This window comes from Ammospiza nelsoni, chromosome 15 (genome assembly GCF_027579445.1).
Source record: "Ammospiza nelsoni isolate bAmmNel1 chromosome 15, bAmmNel1.pri, whole genome shotgun sequence".
NCBI classification, from domain to species: domain Eukaryota; kingdom Metazoa; phylum Chordata; class Aves; order Passeriformes; family Passerellidae; genus Ammospiza; species Ammospiza nelsoni.
Genome location: NC_080647.1, coordinates 15,711,106 through 15,729,322, shown reverse-complemented (window position 1 = coordinate 15,729,322; position 18,217 = coordinate 15,711,106). Strand labels below are relative to the sequence as shown.

The 18,217-nt window shown below is 56.1% G+C and overlaps 2 protein-coding genes across 3 annotated transcripts; one reads left to right on the top strand and one right to left on the bottom strand.

The window, feature by feature from the left end:
* The first annotated feature begins 3,557 nt into the window (after positions 1 to 3,557).
* RAB9B (RAB9B, member RAS oncogene family) lies at positions 3,558 to 4,616 on the top strand. The gene has a single exon (XM_059482957.1). The coding sequence runs from the start codon at positions 3,570 to 3,572 to the stop codon at positions 4,173 to 4,175; it is 606 nt and encodes a 201-aa protein (XP_059338940.1). The 5' UTR covers positions 3,558 to 3,569; the 3' UTR covers positions 4,176 to 4,616.
* Positions 4,617 to 11,115: 6,499 nt separating this feature from the next.
* On the bottom strand, positions 11,116 to 18,036 carry PLP1 (proteolipid protein 1). 2 transcript variants are annotated; one of them, XM_059483090.1, is made up of 7 exons: positions 17,930 to 18,036; positions 15,499 to 15,685; positions 14,823 to 15,084; positions 13,893 to 14,061; positions 13,625 to 13,698; positions 13,449 to 13,514; positions 11,116 to 13,093 (listed from the first exon to the last, which is right to left on the bottom strand). In XM_059483090.1, exons 1-7 carry the CDS (start codon positions 17,931 to 17,933, stop codon positions 13,022 to 13,024), a joined length of 834 nt encoding a protein of 277 aa, XP_059339073.1. In that variant the 5' UTR covers positions 17,934 to 18,036; the 3' UTR covers positions 11,116 to 13,021. The 2 variants fall into 2 exon arrangements, with proteins under 2 accessions (XP_059339073.1, XP_059339074.1); XM_059483091.1 differs by having other exon boundaries at positions 14,928 to 15,084.
* Positions 18,037 to 18,217: the final 181 nt, after the last annotated feature.

Sequence of the window (18,217 nt, the reverse complement as noted above, 5' to 3'; positions counted from 1 at the left end):
TGACGGGGACTGGCGTTAGGGGGCTGCGGGGGGCAGGGAACATGCGGGGACTGTGAGGGGAGTGACAGAGGGGACTGTGAGGGCGCACAGGCAGGACTACGAGGAGAGTGACAGAGGGGACTGCGAGGAGAGTGACAGAGGGGACTGTGAGGGGGCACAGGTGGAACTGTGAGGAGAGTGCCGGGGGCGAGCGGTGCGGGGCTGCCGGCCACGCAGGGACATGGGGGACATGCAGGGACTGTGGAGGGGAGTGACGGGGGGTGCTGTGAGGGGCACCGGGGGACACTGAGGGGACGGGAACTCGAAGGGTGATAGGGCAGGCAGTGAGAGGGCACAGGTTGACTGTGAGGGGGGACTGTGAGGGGGCTGAGGAGGCACAGGGGGGACATGTGGGACTGTGAGGGGGCTGAGAAGGCACAGAGGGGAACATGCGGAACTGTGAGGGGAGTGACGGGGGGACCATGAGGAGGCACAGGGGGGACATGTGGGACTGTGAGGAGAGTGACGAGGGGACTGTGAGGGGGCTGAGGAGGCACAGTGAGGACATGCGGGACCGTGAGCGGAGTGACCGCGGCACCGTGACGGGGCGGAGGAAGCACAGGGCGGACATGCAGGACCGTGATGACAGTGACCGCGGCACCGTGAGGGGGCCGAGGAAGCACAGGGCGGACATGCAGGACCGTGATGACAGTGACCGCGGCACCCTGAGGGGGCTGAGCAGGCACAGGGCGGACATGCGGCACCATGATGGCAGTGACCACGGCACCGTGAGGGGCTGCGGGGCGGGTCCTGCCCGCCGAGGGCGGGCCCTGCCGGCCGGCGGGAGGCGCGTGCGCGGCGCAGGCGCGGGGCTGAGCGGCACCTGCGCCCCGCGGGCCGGGCGGCGGCGGCGGCCGGAGGGCGGTGAGGGTGAGGTAAGGGCGGGCCCGGCGCCGCCGCCCCGGCCTGGGCACCTGCGGAGGGAGAGGGCTGGAGAGCCGCCCCTTTACCCCGGCCCGTGCCGAGGGGGCCCCTCGCGGGTGCCGCTCCTCGGCTGCGGGCTCCTCCCTGGCCGCTCCCGTGGGACGGGATGGGACCCGCCGGAGGGTCTCGCCTCCGCCGAGCCGGGGCCTGGGGAGCAGGGGGGAGTCGGACCCGGCGTGCCCACCCCGCTGTTGGTACCTGCACACAGGTGCTGGCGCCCCTGAGAGCGGCTCGGCCCTGCTGCAGTGGGGTTCAGCATCCGGAATAGCTCGCAACGGGACCAGCGATGTCAAGGCTGTGTCACGGTGCCGGCAGCGTTCTGACCTGAGCCCTGCTGCTGAGTTCTGCAGGCTCTGGAGCAGCCCGACATAACCTATTAGTCATTTTTAAAAAGAGTCACTCGCTAACAGAGTATATTTAAACAGAAATTCTGCTCGGGGCTGATGGCCTGTGCCAGGAGGGGTGACAGTAACAGTGGTGACAGTGACTGTCTCAACATCCCTCAGGAAGGTTTGGAAAGGAACAAGGGTATTGAACAGTTCACTTGCTCACAGGGCAGGATTTCCCCTGAGCCATGGGCTATGGGGACTTGTGCTGCAGTTCCTGTTTGTCTCTTCTGACATTTGCATTTTGGTCTTTGCTTTTGAAATACTGGGTCACACACTGCTCCTCAAATAGCCCATCAGCTTAGCTCGGCTGGGCTTGGTTTGAGGTGTTTCTGTGCAGGGAAGTGAAATTTGTGAGCCTTTTGTGCAGAAAGTGAAGAAACTCACTTAAAGCAGAAGTTTCTGCTTTTGGCTTTGTGGTAACACTGTTTGAAAGGGCTGCAAAAAGAGCAGAATCAAGGTTGAAGAGGGCCCCCCGAGGTAAAGGCAGAAAGCAGGGTTTGGCCTGGAAGGAGCAGGAGTGCTGATCTGAGCAGTGCCACACGCTCCTGCTTCAGTGGGTTGGAGATGTCATCACTAAGCAGCACTACTCATCCCCACCCTTCCCAGGAATGTTTGGTAGCAGGTGTAAGCAAGCTCCTTGTCTTTTCATCCCAGGCTGTTCCCAGCTGGCTCACTTTCTGGTTAGTAGATTCTGGTGCATGTTCAATCCTCAAATCAGATTCCAGGGTGTGAGTAGGCAGGACAAGCAGATCACAGTTATTATAATCCCCTGGATTGAAGGGAGACACAGGTTGCACAGCCTGTGGTCTCGTGTTAGAGCTCCTTCAGTTGTTCTCTTCTTACCTGGGGTTCAGCATGCACCTTGTACTGGTTCTGTACTGGGCCGTGTTCCATTTCACTCAGGGCAAGGGAAGCTCCTCAGTGCTTTGTTCTTGCTGTTTTACTCCAGCCATCAGTACTGCATGTGCAGGTTCCTAGAGCTCTGCTGTTGTCCTTCCGTCCTCACTCAGCATCACAGACTGAAAGACAACAAGGGCAGCCCTGGTAACCTTGATGACTGATGTTTGTTTTTTAGTGACTGATACACTGGAGGAAGGTGTTCCCTGGACAGTCCTGGAGACAGAGCAGGTACAGTACAACACCCAACAAACCTCTTATTCCATGTCAGGCCTTTACCCTATCCTGCACAGTGTCCCTGGGAGGGAGAGGGTGCACTGGCACTTGGCCTTGAGGGTGCTGACTAAGGAACCTGTGGTGTCTGGGTGGTTGCAATGTGAGCCTGCAGCTGAGCCCGAGCAAACTGGGCTGTGACAGGCACTGCCAGCAAAGAGCAGCTGGTCCTGTGCTGGGAAACCCCTTCCAGCCCTGGGGTCACGCGCAGCTGCGCTGGCAAGGTGAGTCAGCATCCTCAGGGTGATTAACAACTGGCTTGACAAATTACTTGTATTGGTATTAGACCTGCACATCTATTGCATCCTTCCAGCAGAGCAAGTCAGAGAGGAGAAATTGTTTAGCTGGTGATGGTACAGTGGAAAGGAAGGCCTGGTGATGGCCACCCCTGGTGATTTTGCTGTTTCTGTGGTAGCCTCACGGGATGCAGGCCTGGAGAGATGTTTTAGGTAGGGATGATGTGTTTGGAAAAACTGGATAAGCTTTCTGTTACAGAGTTTTCACCAAAAGTGCTGTAATTGATACTAAACTCTCAACAGTTGTTTTTACCTTGCACTTAAAGGGGTCATGTGCTATGTGCTGCATCCATTTTGGACCTGATGGAGGACTTGATTGCCTGAAAGTTTGTCCAGTTCCTAGCTCTAAACTCTCTAATAGGAGAGATTAGGATGATAAGATCTCACTAAAAACAGACATCACTTCCTTAGACACCTCATTTAGACTGAGACTGTCTTATGTTATGATGTAATGTTAAGTTTCCTTGGCATTCTGTTTGATCAGTGAGCTGTTAGCATCTTTCTTCTCTATTGTCATAACAACGTAATTAGACTGATGCTGGGAAAATAAAAGCTCTAGATGCTGATTTCAGGTGTCCCATCCTGCTCGTGGCTGTACAGAAACTGCCGGCAAGGCACTATATACAAAACTTCAGAAATGGGGATGGAAATACCTTATTCTGTTCTGCAGAACCCACAAGTCCAATGCTGTTTTGTACTATTTGTGAACCCTGCAGATTGCCCTGGTACCCTATCCCTCCGTGCTGCTGCAATGAGCGGGAAGTCCTTGCTCCTGAAGGTGATTCTCCTTGGAGATGGTGGAGTGGGGAAGAGCTCCCTCATGAACCGCTACGTCACCAACAAGTTTGACTCGCAGGCGTTCCACACCATTGGGGTGGAGTTCTTGAACCGGGACCTGGAGGTGGACGGGCGCTTTGTGACCCTGCAGATCTGGGACACTGCGGGCCAGGAGAGGTTCAAGAGCCTGCGGACGCCCTTCTACCGGGGAGCAGACTGCTGCCTGCTCACCTTCAGCGTGGACGACCGGCAGAGCTTCGAGAACCTCAGTAACTGGCAGAAGGAGTTTATCTATTATGCTGATGTGAAGGACCCTGAACACTTCCCATTTGTAGTCCTGGGCAACAAGATAGACAAACTGGAGAGGCAGGTGAGCACAGAGGAGGCCCGGGCCTGGTGCATTGAAAATGGTAACTATCCCTACCTGGAGACTAGTGCCAAGGATGACACCAATGTGACAGTGGCCTTTGAGGAAGCCGTGCGCCAGGTGCTGGCGGTGGAGGAGCAGCTGGAGCACTGCATGCTGGGCCACACCATTGACCTCAACTCCAGCTCCAAATCAGGCTCGGCCTGTTGCTGAGAGTGGCTGCTGCTGCCTTGGGAGCAGCTGGATCAAACACACCTGGGCAGCCCTGGGCCTCTCTGAGGAGAGTGGCCACAAGGACAAGAGGTGGTTTGCTCACTGGGGAGCTGCAGCCTCACCATCTAAATCCTGCCTGGGGTTTTCAGGCACAGAGCATGTATCTGCAGGAGGGAGCTGTTAACAGAGCATGTGAGCATAGTCTTGCTTTCATCTCTGCCCGTTTTAGCAGGTTTAAAGGGCTGAGTTAAAGTCCTTTAAATTCCCTAAAGACAATAGGGATTTGTTCTCTTCCAAGAACTGCCTGCAGAGCAAAGCTGAGAGCATCCTAGACATTGAAGTATTTTAGTCCTGAAATAAAAAAAAAAAAAAATAGACCCACTCACGACCATGCTGCCAAAGGAAATCCCACTCAACATACTGAACAAAACCTGTCCTGAAGACTCTGGCCCATGTGACTGTGAGAAAGCCAAATAGTGGAGTGGCTGGGATGTGTGTCTGTTGTTTGGGATAAGTGTATTGTGTCCTGAGGCTGAAATGTGATGAGAATTGTTAGAGCTCTGACCAGAAGCAACATGTGAAGGAGAGAGGGGCCTGTGTTTGAATGTGACAGTATTGTTTCTTCATAGCTGCCTATTTCTGATCTGTTTTTCCTCACCTTTAACTTTGTCTTGTGTGAGTGTTATTTTTTGGAGAGACTGCTTGTTGTTTAATACATGTTTCCTTGTCTCTTGTGGAAGCTCAGCCTTGAAGCCCTGGGTGAAAAACACCGATGTGGATGTTCACTGGGTCATGTCAAAGGGTTACTCAGGAGATCTGGAGTGTGACACTTCAGCTGGTTTCTGTCACAAGTGATCACTGTGTTCAGGTGATGTGCTCTAGCAGGCCAGATGGCAGGTGGGTGGGCTGTCTCCTGGGTGTGCAGGTGGCTCATGTGTGGTCAGCTGTTAAACCCACTGTGTCTGGCACCAGTGACCACTGTGCCTCATCAGCTGGCACAGCCACACCTTCAGTTGCTCTAGCATGGATGTTCCCTGTGAATGCTGCAGTGTGGAACCATTCACCTGGTGTGTCAGGCACAGTTGGCCTGGCCCTTGATCCCTCATAGGAAACCCAGGATGTTTTATCTGTAATTCTGTGACAGACTGGTCAAGTGTCTGCTAACAGACTGCTGTGTTCAGTGCTGTGGGAAGAAAGCTGCACTGCTTTCTCTGTTCAAGGTGTGGGCACCCCAAGGAGCTTCTAGAAGGGATGCCAGGCTTTGCTCCCATCTCCTGCCCTCTGCTAGGTGTTAGTCCCAGGCTGGCTGTGTAGCAGAGATGAGCTTGCTGGCTGCTGCCTTTGCCGTTCAAGCCCCGAGCCCTGCAACCTCCCATGCAAGCATTTGGCCAAAGCTGTGGCTGCCCACAGGCACGTAGGAGCCTGCCCCGAGCACGTATCCACTGGCTGCCCAGTGATTCCCACTGTGATCAGCTGCTGGATGGTAAATTTTGTAGCTCAAATCAAGCAACCCTCCCTTAAGCTGTGCTTTAGAGCAGGGCAGTCCCTGCCCTGTGCTGGCAGCTTGTCCCCTCACAGCACAGTCTCTGAGCATGCAGAGCATGAGCATTTTCCCCCATTTCTTCTGGGGTAACCCAGGGAGATACTGCCCTTGTCTGCAGGGCAACTGTGTGTGGAAGGGACTGGAGTATTAATGCTTTAGGGGGATCTAATTTCTAAACAGGCCTGAGCAGTTATATTCATGGGGAGTGAATGCTGTTCAGGCAGCTCCCTGAAGGAGAAGGTTCTGCCTCTGTAGGTGAAAGAGATTTTTACAGGATATTATTGTTACTGTTTATTTAACCATGTCTGACCTCCTGAGGCCTGTGGATTTTTTCTTCATTAGCACTGCTTGATAGTTCCTTCAAGGTCCCAGGCTCTGTGACCTGTGCTTGCAGTTCCCATCCCTGAACAGGCACAGGGGCTCAGGATGAGAACAGACTTGAGTCCCTCTTTGCTGGCCCCGTGGTAGAGGGGCTGCTGAGGGAGCTCCCTGCAGGTGAAACTGCCACTTTGCCATGGATTTTCTGGGATCTGTGTGAGGACTGGCACCCCCTACAGAAGGGGGCAGAGATTCAGGGTGCCACACTGCAGGAGGCACATGTGCAGCTGTTTGCAGCCCCCTGTGTGTGTCAATGCTGGCAGCTAAAGCTCAAGGGCCTCGTTGTGCACATGTTACACAGCACTTTTATTTCTGACATAGGATCACTGACTTTTTATATTAACCCCCCCATTATATCAGGCTTATGTGTTTTTTTTATAAAAGGTGGAGTATAATATATTTCAGTTGTTTAATTTATTTTAAATGAAACGCACAATTTCCAAAGGAGCCAGGAATTTGAACTCTGTTGCAGTTCAGTGCCAACAGCCATCCCTTCCCGTGTCCCCTCGTGCTGCTGCGGTTGTTGCTATTGCTACAGAACTGGAATTGTAAAACCAAGAGTCTACCTTTATTTAAGCAAATAAAACATGGATGTATTCAAGTGAAGTGGCTGCCTTCTTGGTTTATCCATGTCCAAGTCAGTTTTTGTTCTGAGGATTGCTTACTTACAGCATCTGGCAGAGAGAAGTCACTAAGGGACCAGGGGGATATTCCTTCATGTACCTTACCTGCACCAGGAGCTGGAGGATCAGAGCTCAACAGCTGAATCCAGTGACCAGTTTTGTCTTTTCAGTAGAATCAGAAAGCAGTGTCAGAACAGAAATATTCCACATGGCTTCCTTCTGTCACTACATCTTAAATTCTCAGCCTGGGCTCTCAGCAGCAAGTCCGGTACTTTGCTGTGAATTCTTCCTGTGATCTTGGAACTGGCTCCTCGGGCTCCAGGGGGTTTTAACCAGGCATGACTTCCATAGGATGCTGAGAAGGAAATCAGCATATGGGACTGTTCTCTTTCTCTGTCCTGCCAGGATAGCTGATTATTTTGGGAAGCTTTCTCTGTGTTTGCAGAGCTTGTGCCTGCTGTTTCTTTTGGCAGAATGTTTTTGTTTATTTTCCTCCCAGGTCTGCTTGTGCTATCTGTGATTCCAGGAGGCAGTGTAGGGTTCAAAGTCCTTGAAAACTGTGCATTTTACATGTGGGCTGGAGTATCTGGGGTCCTCCAACATCTCAAAATGCAGCTGAAAACACAGTCAACACTGGTGGGAGATGGCTCTGGTGTGGTGGCACTGTGGGGTTTGGGTGAGGCTGCCTCACATCAGGAAGGGTCTGTCTGAAAGCACCAGAAGCTGCTGACCCCCCTGGTGTGAGATGTTTGTAAGGAAGTGCAGGCAGAGGCAGGAGCCATAGAGAGGCCATTCCCTCATTCCCCACTTTCCCTCTGTAAGCTGTGGCAGAGGGCTCAGTGGGTTTTGTCATGGGATGGGGAGAGGATGGATCCCTGCAGGGCAAAGTGTTTCCAAAGGAAAGCAGGGAGCTGCTTCTGTGTGGGACAGATGTTGTAGCACATCCCAGTGTGTTTGGAGAGGAGTAGGGGTGAGGAATGTCCTGATCCCATTCATCTTTCTCTCCCACTGCCCTCTTGAGGATTCTGCTGCTCTGGGCTGGGTAGTGCCCCTGAAAGGCCATGGAGCTGCTTGGTGGTGGGCTAAGGAAACAGGGTTCTCCTCAAGAGCCATTCTCTGAGGAGCACTGGTGTCATAGGACAAAAAATGAACAACATGCACAAGCTGGGATGTCCAAGGTAAAAAGCAGTTTATTTCTGAACTCCAATATTTATAGACTTTCAAAAGTGACCATGGATTGGAGGATGAAATTGCCAGCTCTCCAGCCACACTGGTCAAACCAACAGTCTATCACTTCTCTCCCCCTCCAGAAAGGAACGCAAAACAATCATTATTTACATAAAAAGTGTGTGAGAAACTCCATTACAAAAATGTAAACATCAGAAGGCTTAGAAGAACGGGGTGACACACCAGTGGCTGCAGATGCCTGGGGCTGCTCCTGCTCTCTGGTGACCAGGGTTGTTCCCTGAGTGCAGGAGGGAGCTCTGGGGCTGCTCCTCAAGGCAATAAACTGTGAGGAGATTGGTGGGATCTCTGGATATGGCATATTCTTGTGTGAAGTTGAGCTGGATGAATAAAGAGTTAAAAATGCCCCTTTAGGAGCCTCTGAACCCTACTCCAAGCTCCAGTTCCAAACAGGAGTTTGAGGACAGCTCTGACACTGGCACTGGTGTGTTCTCCTCTGGACTGAGGAGCACTGCCCAGGTGGGAGGTGATGGCAGCTCCATCAGTGGTTATCTGGAGGACACAGGTGAGTCAGAGTCCCTTTACAGGGAGATTGGGCTAATCTGTGACATGGTGGATTGCTGCTGAGGTGATTGCTCATGCAAAAGCAATCAGAGATGGACAGAGATAGCCCCTGGCCCCACTGCTTGCATGGCTGCTGCAGGAGCTCCTTCCTCGTGACTGCCTGGGGTCCTTTGGGGGCTGCTGCTCATGGCCACGTGCAGGTACAGGACTCCTGGAACAGGTTACTTGGAGAAGCTGTGGCTGCCCCATCCTTGGAAGTGTTAAAGTCCAGGGAGAACAGAGCTCTGAACAACCTGCTCTAGTGGAAGTTGTCCCTGCCGGTGGCAAGGGCTGGATGATTGTTAAAGCCTCTTTGAACCCAGGCCATTCTGTGATTGTGTGACTTTCCACTTTCTCTCTTCATCTTTAGACAGAAGCTCCTGGCAGAGCTGGACTATGCAGAGATGGAGAGAAAGCAGCTTGATCAGGTACAGGTGAGGACTTTAGCCAGGGCAGGTGGGTGTCAGTACCATGCCGCAGCCCTGGCACGCAGAGCTGCCTGCCAGGCTAATCCAAAACACAGCTGAAACCAGCACATCATCCTACACAGCCTTTCCAGGGCTGAGTCCGTATCCTGGGAGAAGTGAGCCTTTGGTGGTGTTTCTGGTGTGTCCTGGGGGGCTCGGGGGAGGGTCTCCAGGAAGCACCATCAGCCGGGGCCGGGGCAGCGCAGGGACAGACCGGGGCTGCGGGGGGAACCGGGGCCGCTCGCCTCGCTGCCCGAGGAGCCGCTGCTGCGCCCGACGGCCGCGGGGAGGAGCCGCAGGACCGGGGATGCGCGCCCGGAGGCTCGGGGATGCTGAGGATGCCATCAGCCCGGCGGCCCCTCGCCCTTGGGGGCTGCCCGAGCGCAGGGCTGGGGGCCCATGGCATCGCCAACACCCCCCGGGTGCCGCCATCCCCTCCCCAGGGCACACAGGGCCGTCCCCCGGGGCGGCAGGGCACAGGATGGAGGGATGGGAGTTTGCCTCGCCTTCTTGCCAGCAAGCCCATGGGACTTGCTCCAGGGTCCCTTACTCTGGTCCAGCCTTTGTGGGAGCAAAGTTCTGCCGCATTTTAGCCGCAGGTGATTGCACTGGGTCCCCTGCTTGGAGCTTTCCTGATGGGCCAAGATGTGGTTTGGTTCAGTTTGGTTTGGTTTGGTTTGGTTTGGTTTGGTTTGGTTTGGTTTGGTTTTTACAGAGATATGGTTTGGTATGAGGCAGAGCTTTTCCCTGTCTTTTCTCAGCCAGTGTCTGGAGGGCACTGGGTGCCCAGGAGAGGAGCTCTGAGGGCATGTCCCCTGTCCCCAGGTGGGGTGGCAGTGGGGCATGGCCAAGGGCACACCTGATGAGGCTCCAAGTGTCCCTTGGGGCCTTGCCCAGCTCCCTGGCCTTGCTGGCCGCTCTCACACGCTGCCACCTCGCACTTGCTGTCCCCAGCCCGCGCCCCGGTCGGGGGGGCACCAGGCTCTGCCAGGGGACAGAGATGCTGTTTTGTTCCCCAGCTCGCTGCTGCCCTGAGGCTGATTGTGCACACACAGGACCCTTTCAGCACGGGGAGAGGAGGGTGATGGCATCTGGGAACGCAGGGAACAAAGGGCCCCGTTGATGCTGGCTGCAGCCCCAGGGGTTTCTGTCAGCCAGGGCAAGGCCGAGCTGTGCCACTGAGCTGGGGCAGCACAGTGCATGAGCTAAACCTCCCCTGGCCAGGCTGCATGGGCAGCTTTGCTGCCTGCTCAGAGGGGGCTGAAGAGAGGGGAGAGTGGGATTTGGGCTAGAGTCCTATTTAGGAATAGTGAAGGTCCCACCCTGCCACTTCTGGGCAGGTGGCTGCGCCTTAAATCTGCATTTTTGGACAGATACATGGGGCTGGGAGCATCCCTCCGTGGATGGCCCCTGGGCACAGCTTCTGGGGAGATTTCCAAGAAAAACAACATTTGAATCAATGATTTTTAAGCAGCTGCTGTGGAAAGATGCACCTAAGGGTTTCTGGGGTAGAAAGGCAGCAGCCAATGCCCTCCTACACACCAGCACCATGGACACATTAACAATCCTGCAGCAAATGGCACCACAGAGCCAAAGACAGGACTTGCAGGGCTCTGTGACAGCCCAGTGTGCCCCTGTGCCTGAACAAGGCCATCCTGTTCCACACAGGGCTCTCTGCAAGCGAGACAATCGCCCACCCTGCATGGCTCTGGCCATGTTCATCCCACACATGCTGCCTTAGTGCCAGCCAGCCTGGCTGGAGATGTCCTGTTAGTTTTGTTGTGGTTTTGTTGTGCTACATGAGGAGACACAGCAGAGGCTGTCAGCACGTGGGCTGAGTGTTAAAGGGCAGCAGCAGCAGCACCAAACACAAGCAAGCAGCTGCCACAAGACCCCAGCTTTCCTCAGGGTGGCTGGAGGAGAAAGAAGAGGTTTTAAGGGCCCCCCCACCAGCTGGGAACAATGATTTTGAAGTCAGAGTTATGAACCTCGTGGCTGGAGTGGGCAGAGCCCTGCAGGGGCTGCTGGCCCACACATGGATCAGCAAGTACTGCTCCTCTTCTGCAGCCTCCCCTTTTTTGTTTTCTTGTGGGGGCAGAAGGTGGGAAAGCCAGCACAACAAATGGACAGGCAGACGTACATCTTGTTCAGAATGTTCTTAATTTTAATGTATTTTCTTTAATTTTTATAAAATACATCCTGTAAGATAAGTCTTTAAAAACTTGCTCCTTTTTATTGCTGGTTAACAAGTTGAAATTCTAGATCAGAAATGAAGGAAACACTTCCAGTTGATTAACTCTTTTTGCGTGTGTATGTGTGTGTGTATGTGTGTGTGCGTGTGTGGGGTCTGGGGACAAGGGTGGGAAGGAGGACCTGGTTATTTTTGTTAAATGGATATGAAAAAAAACCCCAGCAACCCCCCAAGAGAGATAGCACTGATGTGAATTTCCAGATCTTGACTGGTTTCTCCCCACCCTGGCACCCCTGCTGGATCTCCCCCCTCCCCATCCCGTGTGCGTTGGTAGCCTGGCCAACCTATTTCAGCATTCCTGGCAGCAAGGATCCTTCAAATGCACTGCTCAGCAGATCTGCCTCCTTATCCTTGCCCCTGCTGAAACCAGCTCTTAAAAATATATATAACAACAATACAGACATGGAAAAAATAAAATAAATCCATGCAAGATGGAGCTTCAGTCTGCCACTGAAATTAGTTTCTCCAATAAATAAACACAAAGATTAGCACTAAGGAGAGAGGCAGGGAGAGCAAAACAAATCACCAGTTGTCAGGGAGGACGGGAAACACCACTTCTGCAGGTCTGGCTGGATCCATGCTACCCAGCCAGAGGAGAACAGCCATGGAGGAGAGGTCTCCACCCAACCCCTTGCCCCCCTACCCCTCTCCACGGGAAAAGACTGGCACCAGTAAGGATCTGGATTGCAGAGATGGGCTGTGTTTGCACCCTGTGACCCCCACACCGCCACCTTTCCTTCCCTCCTCAATTCCTTCATGGGTTTCACCTGGAAGCGAGATGCTGCCTGTCCCTCCCACCCTGGCAGGCACAAGGCAGCTGTCCTGACTTGCAGGAAAATAAGTGAGGGGACGAGGGGGACAGAAGGAGGGGTGGTTACACTTGACAAAGGGGAGAAGCAAGCCGAGCTCTGTGGCCCAGTGGAGGTTAGAGAAGCAGACATCACCCCAGAGAAGAGCACCATTGTGAAGGGCACGGGCAGGGCAGGCAAGGCACGCGGTCCCGAGGGTTATCCCCTGCCCACGGAGGGATGGCTCTGGCTTTACGCTCCCAGGGCTTGTGCAGAGGTGTCCCCTCCTCAGTCAAACTTATTTGCTGCCTCTCTGCTGCCTGGAGGGTAAAGCCAAGAGTCCCCCTTGCCTACAGAGACACCAAACTCCTTTAGGCTTTAATAGGAGCAGCTGGGTTAGGGCTTTATCGGCATTGGGATCAGCACTCTCTTCTCCACACTGGGAAGATCCTTGCCCTGAACTCCCTTTGCCGTGGCTGCAGCAGGCGATTTAGGTTAAATTCATCTTTCTCTGCTAAGGGATAAAAAATCCTTCTCTTATTCTCCATCCATGGGTGGTGACAGCAGACAGCTCCAGGAGAGTCTTTAGCAATGGTACCACGACTGGGCCAACTTCCTTTTCTCTCTAGGTAGCCTCTTGCTACTCACGGAGCAACCTACATGGATTTCTTCCTCCCAGGAGCTCGAAGGCCTTTGCTCATCCCTAGGCAACACTGGGACATTGGAGAAAGTCCCTCCTCTTCTCTGGCTGGTTTTGATGGGCTTGGCTCTGGAGCGAGCCAGTCACGGATGAGCAACGAGAGAAAAGTGCATGAAGAGGCGTCCATCGGTGGGAAGCTCTCCTTCCTGGTCACGCTCAGCACAATGGATGCGAGGGATGAAGAGGAGGGGAGTCATCAGCGAAGGCAGAATTAACGCAGGAGACCTGGTGTCAGGTGGCTGCAGTGTTAAAGCCTCGGGGTTAGACAAAAGGAGGGCGTTTGGTCTGGCTGGGCTCCGCCTCGCGGGCTAGAACTTGGTGCCTCGGCCCATCAGCCTGAGGACTGCGAAGTTGTAGGTGGCTGCGATGATGAAGGTGACCTGCGGGTGGGAGGAGAGTGAGCGAGGGGGCAGCCCCAGCCCCACAGCCCCGCAGAGCAGTGCCCTGCAGAGCCCTGCAGCCCCACAGCACCATCGGGACACTGCAGTGTGCCCGGGGAAAGGCAGGGCACTCCGTGCACTGGGACCTGTCCCTGGCAGTCTGCTAAAGCCTCTCCAGATCCCCTCCTGCAGCCACCTCTGCCTCATGGCCTGGACTCACCATCTGCACTTACGTGCCAGAAAACGACACGAGCACAGGCTCTGTCCCATCCGTGCCCACCACCTTCGCTGTCCTTTTCCCCCACATCCTTGCCAGGCGGAGAAGCACGGCTGGGCAGGGGGAGCACTGACTCACCAGTGAGACCAGCGTGGCAGCTGCCCCCACAAAGGCTGCGATGAAGAGGTGGAAAGTCATCTGGAACTGCAAAGGAACAGGAGGGTGAGCTCACAGGGTCCCGTGTGCTGCCTGGGGAGGCAGAGCCAAGGTATCCCTGCAAGGGGAGCACACACGAGGTGGCAGGAGTTACTCACCTCGCTGGTCTTGCAGATGGAGAGCAGGTTGGAGCCACACACCTTGCCAGGGAAAGCATTCCAGGGCAGGACACCTGTGGAGATGTGGGAGTCAGGTGAGCAGAGCATGGCTGACAGCTGACTTCCTTGCCCAGCTTCCTGCAGCCTCCTGTCACACACCCCCCAGCATTTCGGGGCTCTTCAGCACCTGCTCTGCTTTACCCCACCCACCATGCCTGGGCCCTGCCCTCCATCCCCTCTCCTCCTGGCTGGTGAAGCCAGCACTCACCGTACATCCTGGCATCTGCACACAGGGTGCCAATGCTGGCCGAGGTCTTGGTGGGGTTGCCAATGGACTGGCAGGTGGTCCAGGTGTTAAAATAGATGTAGACAGGCACGGCCGAGCAGGCGAACACCAGGAGCCAGATGATGGTCAGGACGTAGGTAATGCCCACAAACTGCAGGGGGCAGGACAAAGCCGGGCACAGCCGAGGTTAGCGATGGCCCAGGCCACGGACAGGGGAGCGCGAGGGTCCCCAGGCAGGGCAGGGCGTGGGGCAGGTGAGGACTGAGATGCTCAGAGCCAGCGTGGGCCCAGGCAGGCAGCACAGGACAGCAGCCCAGGCTGGGGCTCCTGCAGCTCACAGGAGCAGGGCCAGTCCCAGATCCACGCCCGGCTGGGTGTGCATGGGGGGACTGGCAGCAGCAGGATGGCTGCCACGTTTAGGGGAGGGGTAGCCGTGGCCACGGACAAGCAGGGTTTGATCTCTGAGGGAGGGCAGCTGCAAAAGCTGCCTTGGCGTGTCAGCATGGCTCTCCTGCCCTCCCTCCATGGTGCCACCCCAACCAGCCCGCGAGGGAACCACAGCCGTGCCCCTCTGCTCCCCTTTGCCAGCACTCTGTCACGGTTCCCAAGCACAGCGGAGTGGAGGACCCCAGGGATACCAGGTGCCACAGAGCTTTGAGCTGCCAGCACTGCAGCGATGCTCAGATTCTCCCAGCCTATGTTTAAACATGAAGCACTTTTATTAAACATAACAATTTGTGCTGTTTTTTGTCCCCAGGAAACACGGCAGGCCTGGGTGAGGACAGCAGGGCTGTGCTTCCCTTTGGGATATCCCAAAACCCGGAGGGGCTCATTCTCCTGCCCTTTGGCCGCGCGGAGCGTGGTGAACCCGCTGGGGCGCGCGAAGGGGTGCCAAACCCCGGTTAAGATCACCTTGTCAGGATGTCCTAGCCACTTTCCCAAACAATGACACACCCGCTGCCACGAGTGAGCTCGCTGGGGGCCTCGCGCTCCCCTCCCTTTCGGGCCCCCAGTTACCGTAGCGCTGAGGCCCTTGCCGCAGATGGTGGTCCTGTAGTCCCCAAAGATTTGCCGGACGGCGCCGGTGGTGTAGAAGCCTTCAGCCAGCAGCAGGGCTCCGTAGAGGAAGAAGAAGGCAGCTGTGCCGTAGATGAAGTACTGAAAGCCGTGGATGCTGCGGGGGAGAGGAGCGGGCAGGGGGGCTCAGGTGCCAGGGCGGTGCCAGAGCTCAGCCCTGGCTGCTGCTGCTTCCCCTCCCCACGCTGTCCCACGGGGACCAAAACAGGGCGAAGCCACAGGAGGAGCAAGCTGGGGCAAAGCTGTGGGGAGCAATCCTCCATATCCTCCAATCCTCCCCCCACATCCTCCATACCTACCCCGTGCAGAGGTCCAGCTCTACCCAGGACACCTAGCAAGGGTCAGATGAAAACTGGTGTGAAATAAAACAATGGAGCCATGGGCAAAGGCAGCTTGGGGTCTCTCTGACGTCTGGGTGAGAGCCTGGCCCTGGCCAGCCCAGCCAGACACCTCAGCCTGGCACAGAGCAGGACAAAGCTGTGAGGTGGGTGCTCTGCAGCAGGGTACTTACACATCGAGGAGGAACTCATAGTCCTGGTAGTTTTTGGAGAAGTAGGTCTCGATGAGCTGCTCGGTGCCTGTGAGGGCCTCGTGCCCACAGCCACAAAACAGGGCTACCCCAAAGAAGCACAGGCCAGTGGCAACCAGGGAAGCAAAGGGTGCCCCAATGAGACATCTGGCACAGCACTCAAGTAAACCTGTGGAGAAAAGAGGAGAGGTGGGACGGGACTGCTGGGACAAGGATTGCTTGAAGCCTGCAGCTCAGGAGTGCAGTGGGAGAAAGGTGCCTGCCAGGAGGAGGAAAACAGGTGGAAGGAAAACCTCAGAAATGACCACTGCAGTGCTGTAGAGCCAAACCCAGCAGCTGCCCTGAGAGCTCTCCCAGCAGCTCAGAGCCCACCCAAGGGTGCCCAGGGATGGTGGCAGTGTGGGGCACAGGGGCTGTGAGGAGCCAGCCATGCTGACCCGTGACAAACAGATGGAAATAGAGCATGATGTAGCGTAATGCCAGTGGGACCTGGCAAACAAGCTGCTAATGGGCTCCCCACTGCCACCACAGCAGCACCACAGCTGCCTGCAGCTCTAATTTGCCATTAAATGTAGAGGGGAACCCAGCACCTGCACAGAATCCAACCCCAGGGCAGATCCAGCAAGGTGGCCCTGCTCGGGGCAGCACAGCAGGAGCCAGCACACACCCTGAGCACTCTGGGCATCCAGGTGGCACCGTGGGCACTGGTGCCTTGCCTGGCACCCTGCAGGCAGCTCGGGCTGCAGCCGCCCCTTTATGCAGGCAGGCGTGCTTGTAGGAAAGAGCCGTGCCAGTTCCACAAATGACAACACTTGTGTAATAGGTTTAGTCCTCCAGGAGCTGCAGGGAAAGTAAGGACACACAGCAGTGTGCTGTTGGAGTGCCTAAATGCTGGATGTTTTCAGCAGTGAGGCCATGGGCACCTGCTCCTCCTGCACGTCGGGGCTCTAACCTGCAGGAGTGTTGGCTCAGTTCCCCTGAGGGCTGCCTTTGGAGGTGCCCATCCAGTTTCTAACATGGGCTCAGTGTCCCTGTGGGCTGGCTTTGGAGGTGCCCAGCCAGTTTCTAACATGGGCTCAGTTTCCTTTGGGCTGGGTTTGGAGGTGCCCAGCCAGCTGCTGTCCTGTCTGCTTTGGGGACAGACAGCCAGGTGGGTTTGCACCCACCAGCATCTGGCTCCAGCTAAGCTGGATCAAGCTGCTGCCCTGGCTGTGTGACACCTGGGGAAAGCTGCTGCCCTTCCCCAGGATATGGGCTCCAGCATCCCACTGCCCAGGGCACAGTGGCTCCCATCTGGGCACAGAATTCCTGCCTTGAATGCCACAAAGGCACCCACACCAAGCCCACGTTGCCTCCACAAACCCCACAGTGCCTATCTCCTCCCCAGGAGGACAAGAAAGCCGAGGGGCCCTGGCCAGCCCTGCCCTCCCCGCTGGGAGCAAGGTTGCGCAGTGGCACCAAGGACAATGGGGGATTGTCCTGGCACTGCCACCCCAGTGGCTGCCCCACGCCAAGAGCAAACAGGGAACAAAGGCAGCGCTATAGGGGAGTGCTGGGACCCCTCCCTCTTGTTTGCCTTGGACACAGCACATCCAGGGGGGGCCTCCTTCATCCTGGGAGCGCTGCTCCCAACCTCGCTGGGACCCACAGGTCTGGCCCCTCGCTGGGGCAAACTTGCCTTTCCTGGCTTGATCTTTGGCACCTGGGAGATGGCACAGAGGTGCCAGCTCTGGGGCAGTGAGCAGCTCCATTCCCAGGGGACTGAGAGCCCTGGGATGCTACAGGGCCCTGCCACAGCTGCTCTGCAGGGGGAAAGTCTGGGGAGGGAAAGGAGGGGAGAAAGAGCCCTTGTGCCACACAATCCTGAGCCTTGTGCCACACAATCCTGAGCCTTGTGCCCAGGCTCCACTGCTGCCAGCGCCAAACAACATGCTGCAGACAGGAGGAAGAGCAGGGGGCCAGCAGAACAAGGCATCCCTGGGAACAGAGCAGCCCTAAAACCTCAGGGGTACCCCGGTGAGTGTTAGCTCTGCTCTATCAGTGGGGAAACTGAGGCACCAGGTGTGGCTCTGTTTTCCCAACTGGCATGAGCTGTGATGGGCTCAGTGCCCTGCCTGGACCTCACAGCTCCTGCCAGCTCCAGGATGGAGCTCTCATGGGGTGAGGGCTGGGGTGGGACAGGCTGTGGGGATGGCATCTGCGCCTCAGACAGCACAGGAACACATGGGGACAGAAAACTGCCTTGGGAAAAAAAACATCATCCCTGCCATGCCAAGGCATCCTGCCACGGCTGGCATGGGCACACCGGGGTCACCAGGACCTCACTGGTGCCAGAGGAGACTTTCAGTGGGCTCTGCTGTGGGATGAGGTCCCCAGAGACACCCAGGTGTCGCCCGGGTCCCCTCATACTCACCCATGGTGCTGGTCCTGCTCAGCTCCCCGAGCGCCGCTCTGGCTCTGCTGCTTGGCTGCTGCCCGGCGGTCCCACGCCCTGGGTCCCCCCTCTGGGTGCCTGTCCCGCTCTCCAGCAAAGAAAAGGGCTCTGTGAGTGACAGCCACCCCCCTTAAAGGCACGGGCCCGCCCTGCCCGCCCCCCAGCACCCCTTGGCTGCCAGCTCCCGGGTATGCCAGCGGCCCCGCACAGCCTCCATGGGGGAAAAGGCTTTGCAAAAGGGACACAGCGCTCTGGGGCAGGGGGTGC

What these genes read in the sequence shown, in the direction of transcription:
- PLP1 (XM_059483090.1), bottom strand. An exon ending in GGCTAGGACATCCTGACAAG is followed by an intron (nt 14,062 to 14,822) that starts GTGATCTTAACC and finishes TGCCCCCTGCAG; the next exon opens with TTTGTGGGCATTACCTACGT. An exon ending in CTGCCACGCTGGTCTCACTG is followed by an intron (nt 13,094 to 13,448) that starts GTGAGTCAGTGC and finishes TCCCACCCGCAG; the next exon opens with GTCACCTTCATCATCGCAGC.
- RAB9B (XM_059482957.1), top strand. Translation starts at nt 3,570, where the DNA reads ATGAGCGGGAAGTCCTTGCTCCTGAAGGTGATTCTCCTTGGAGATGGT.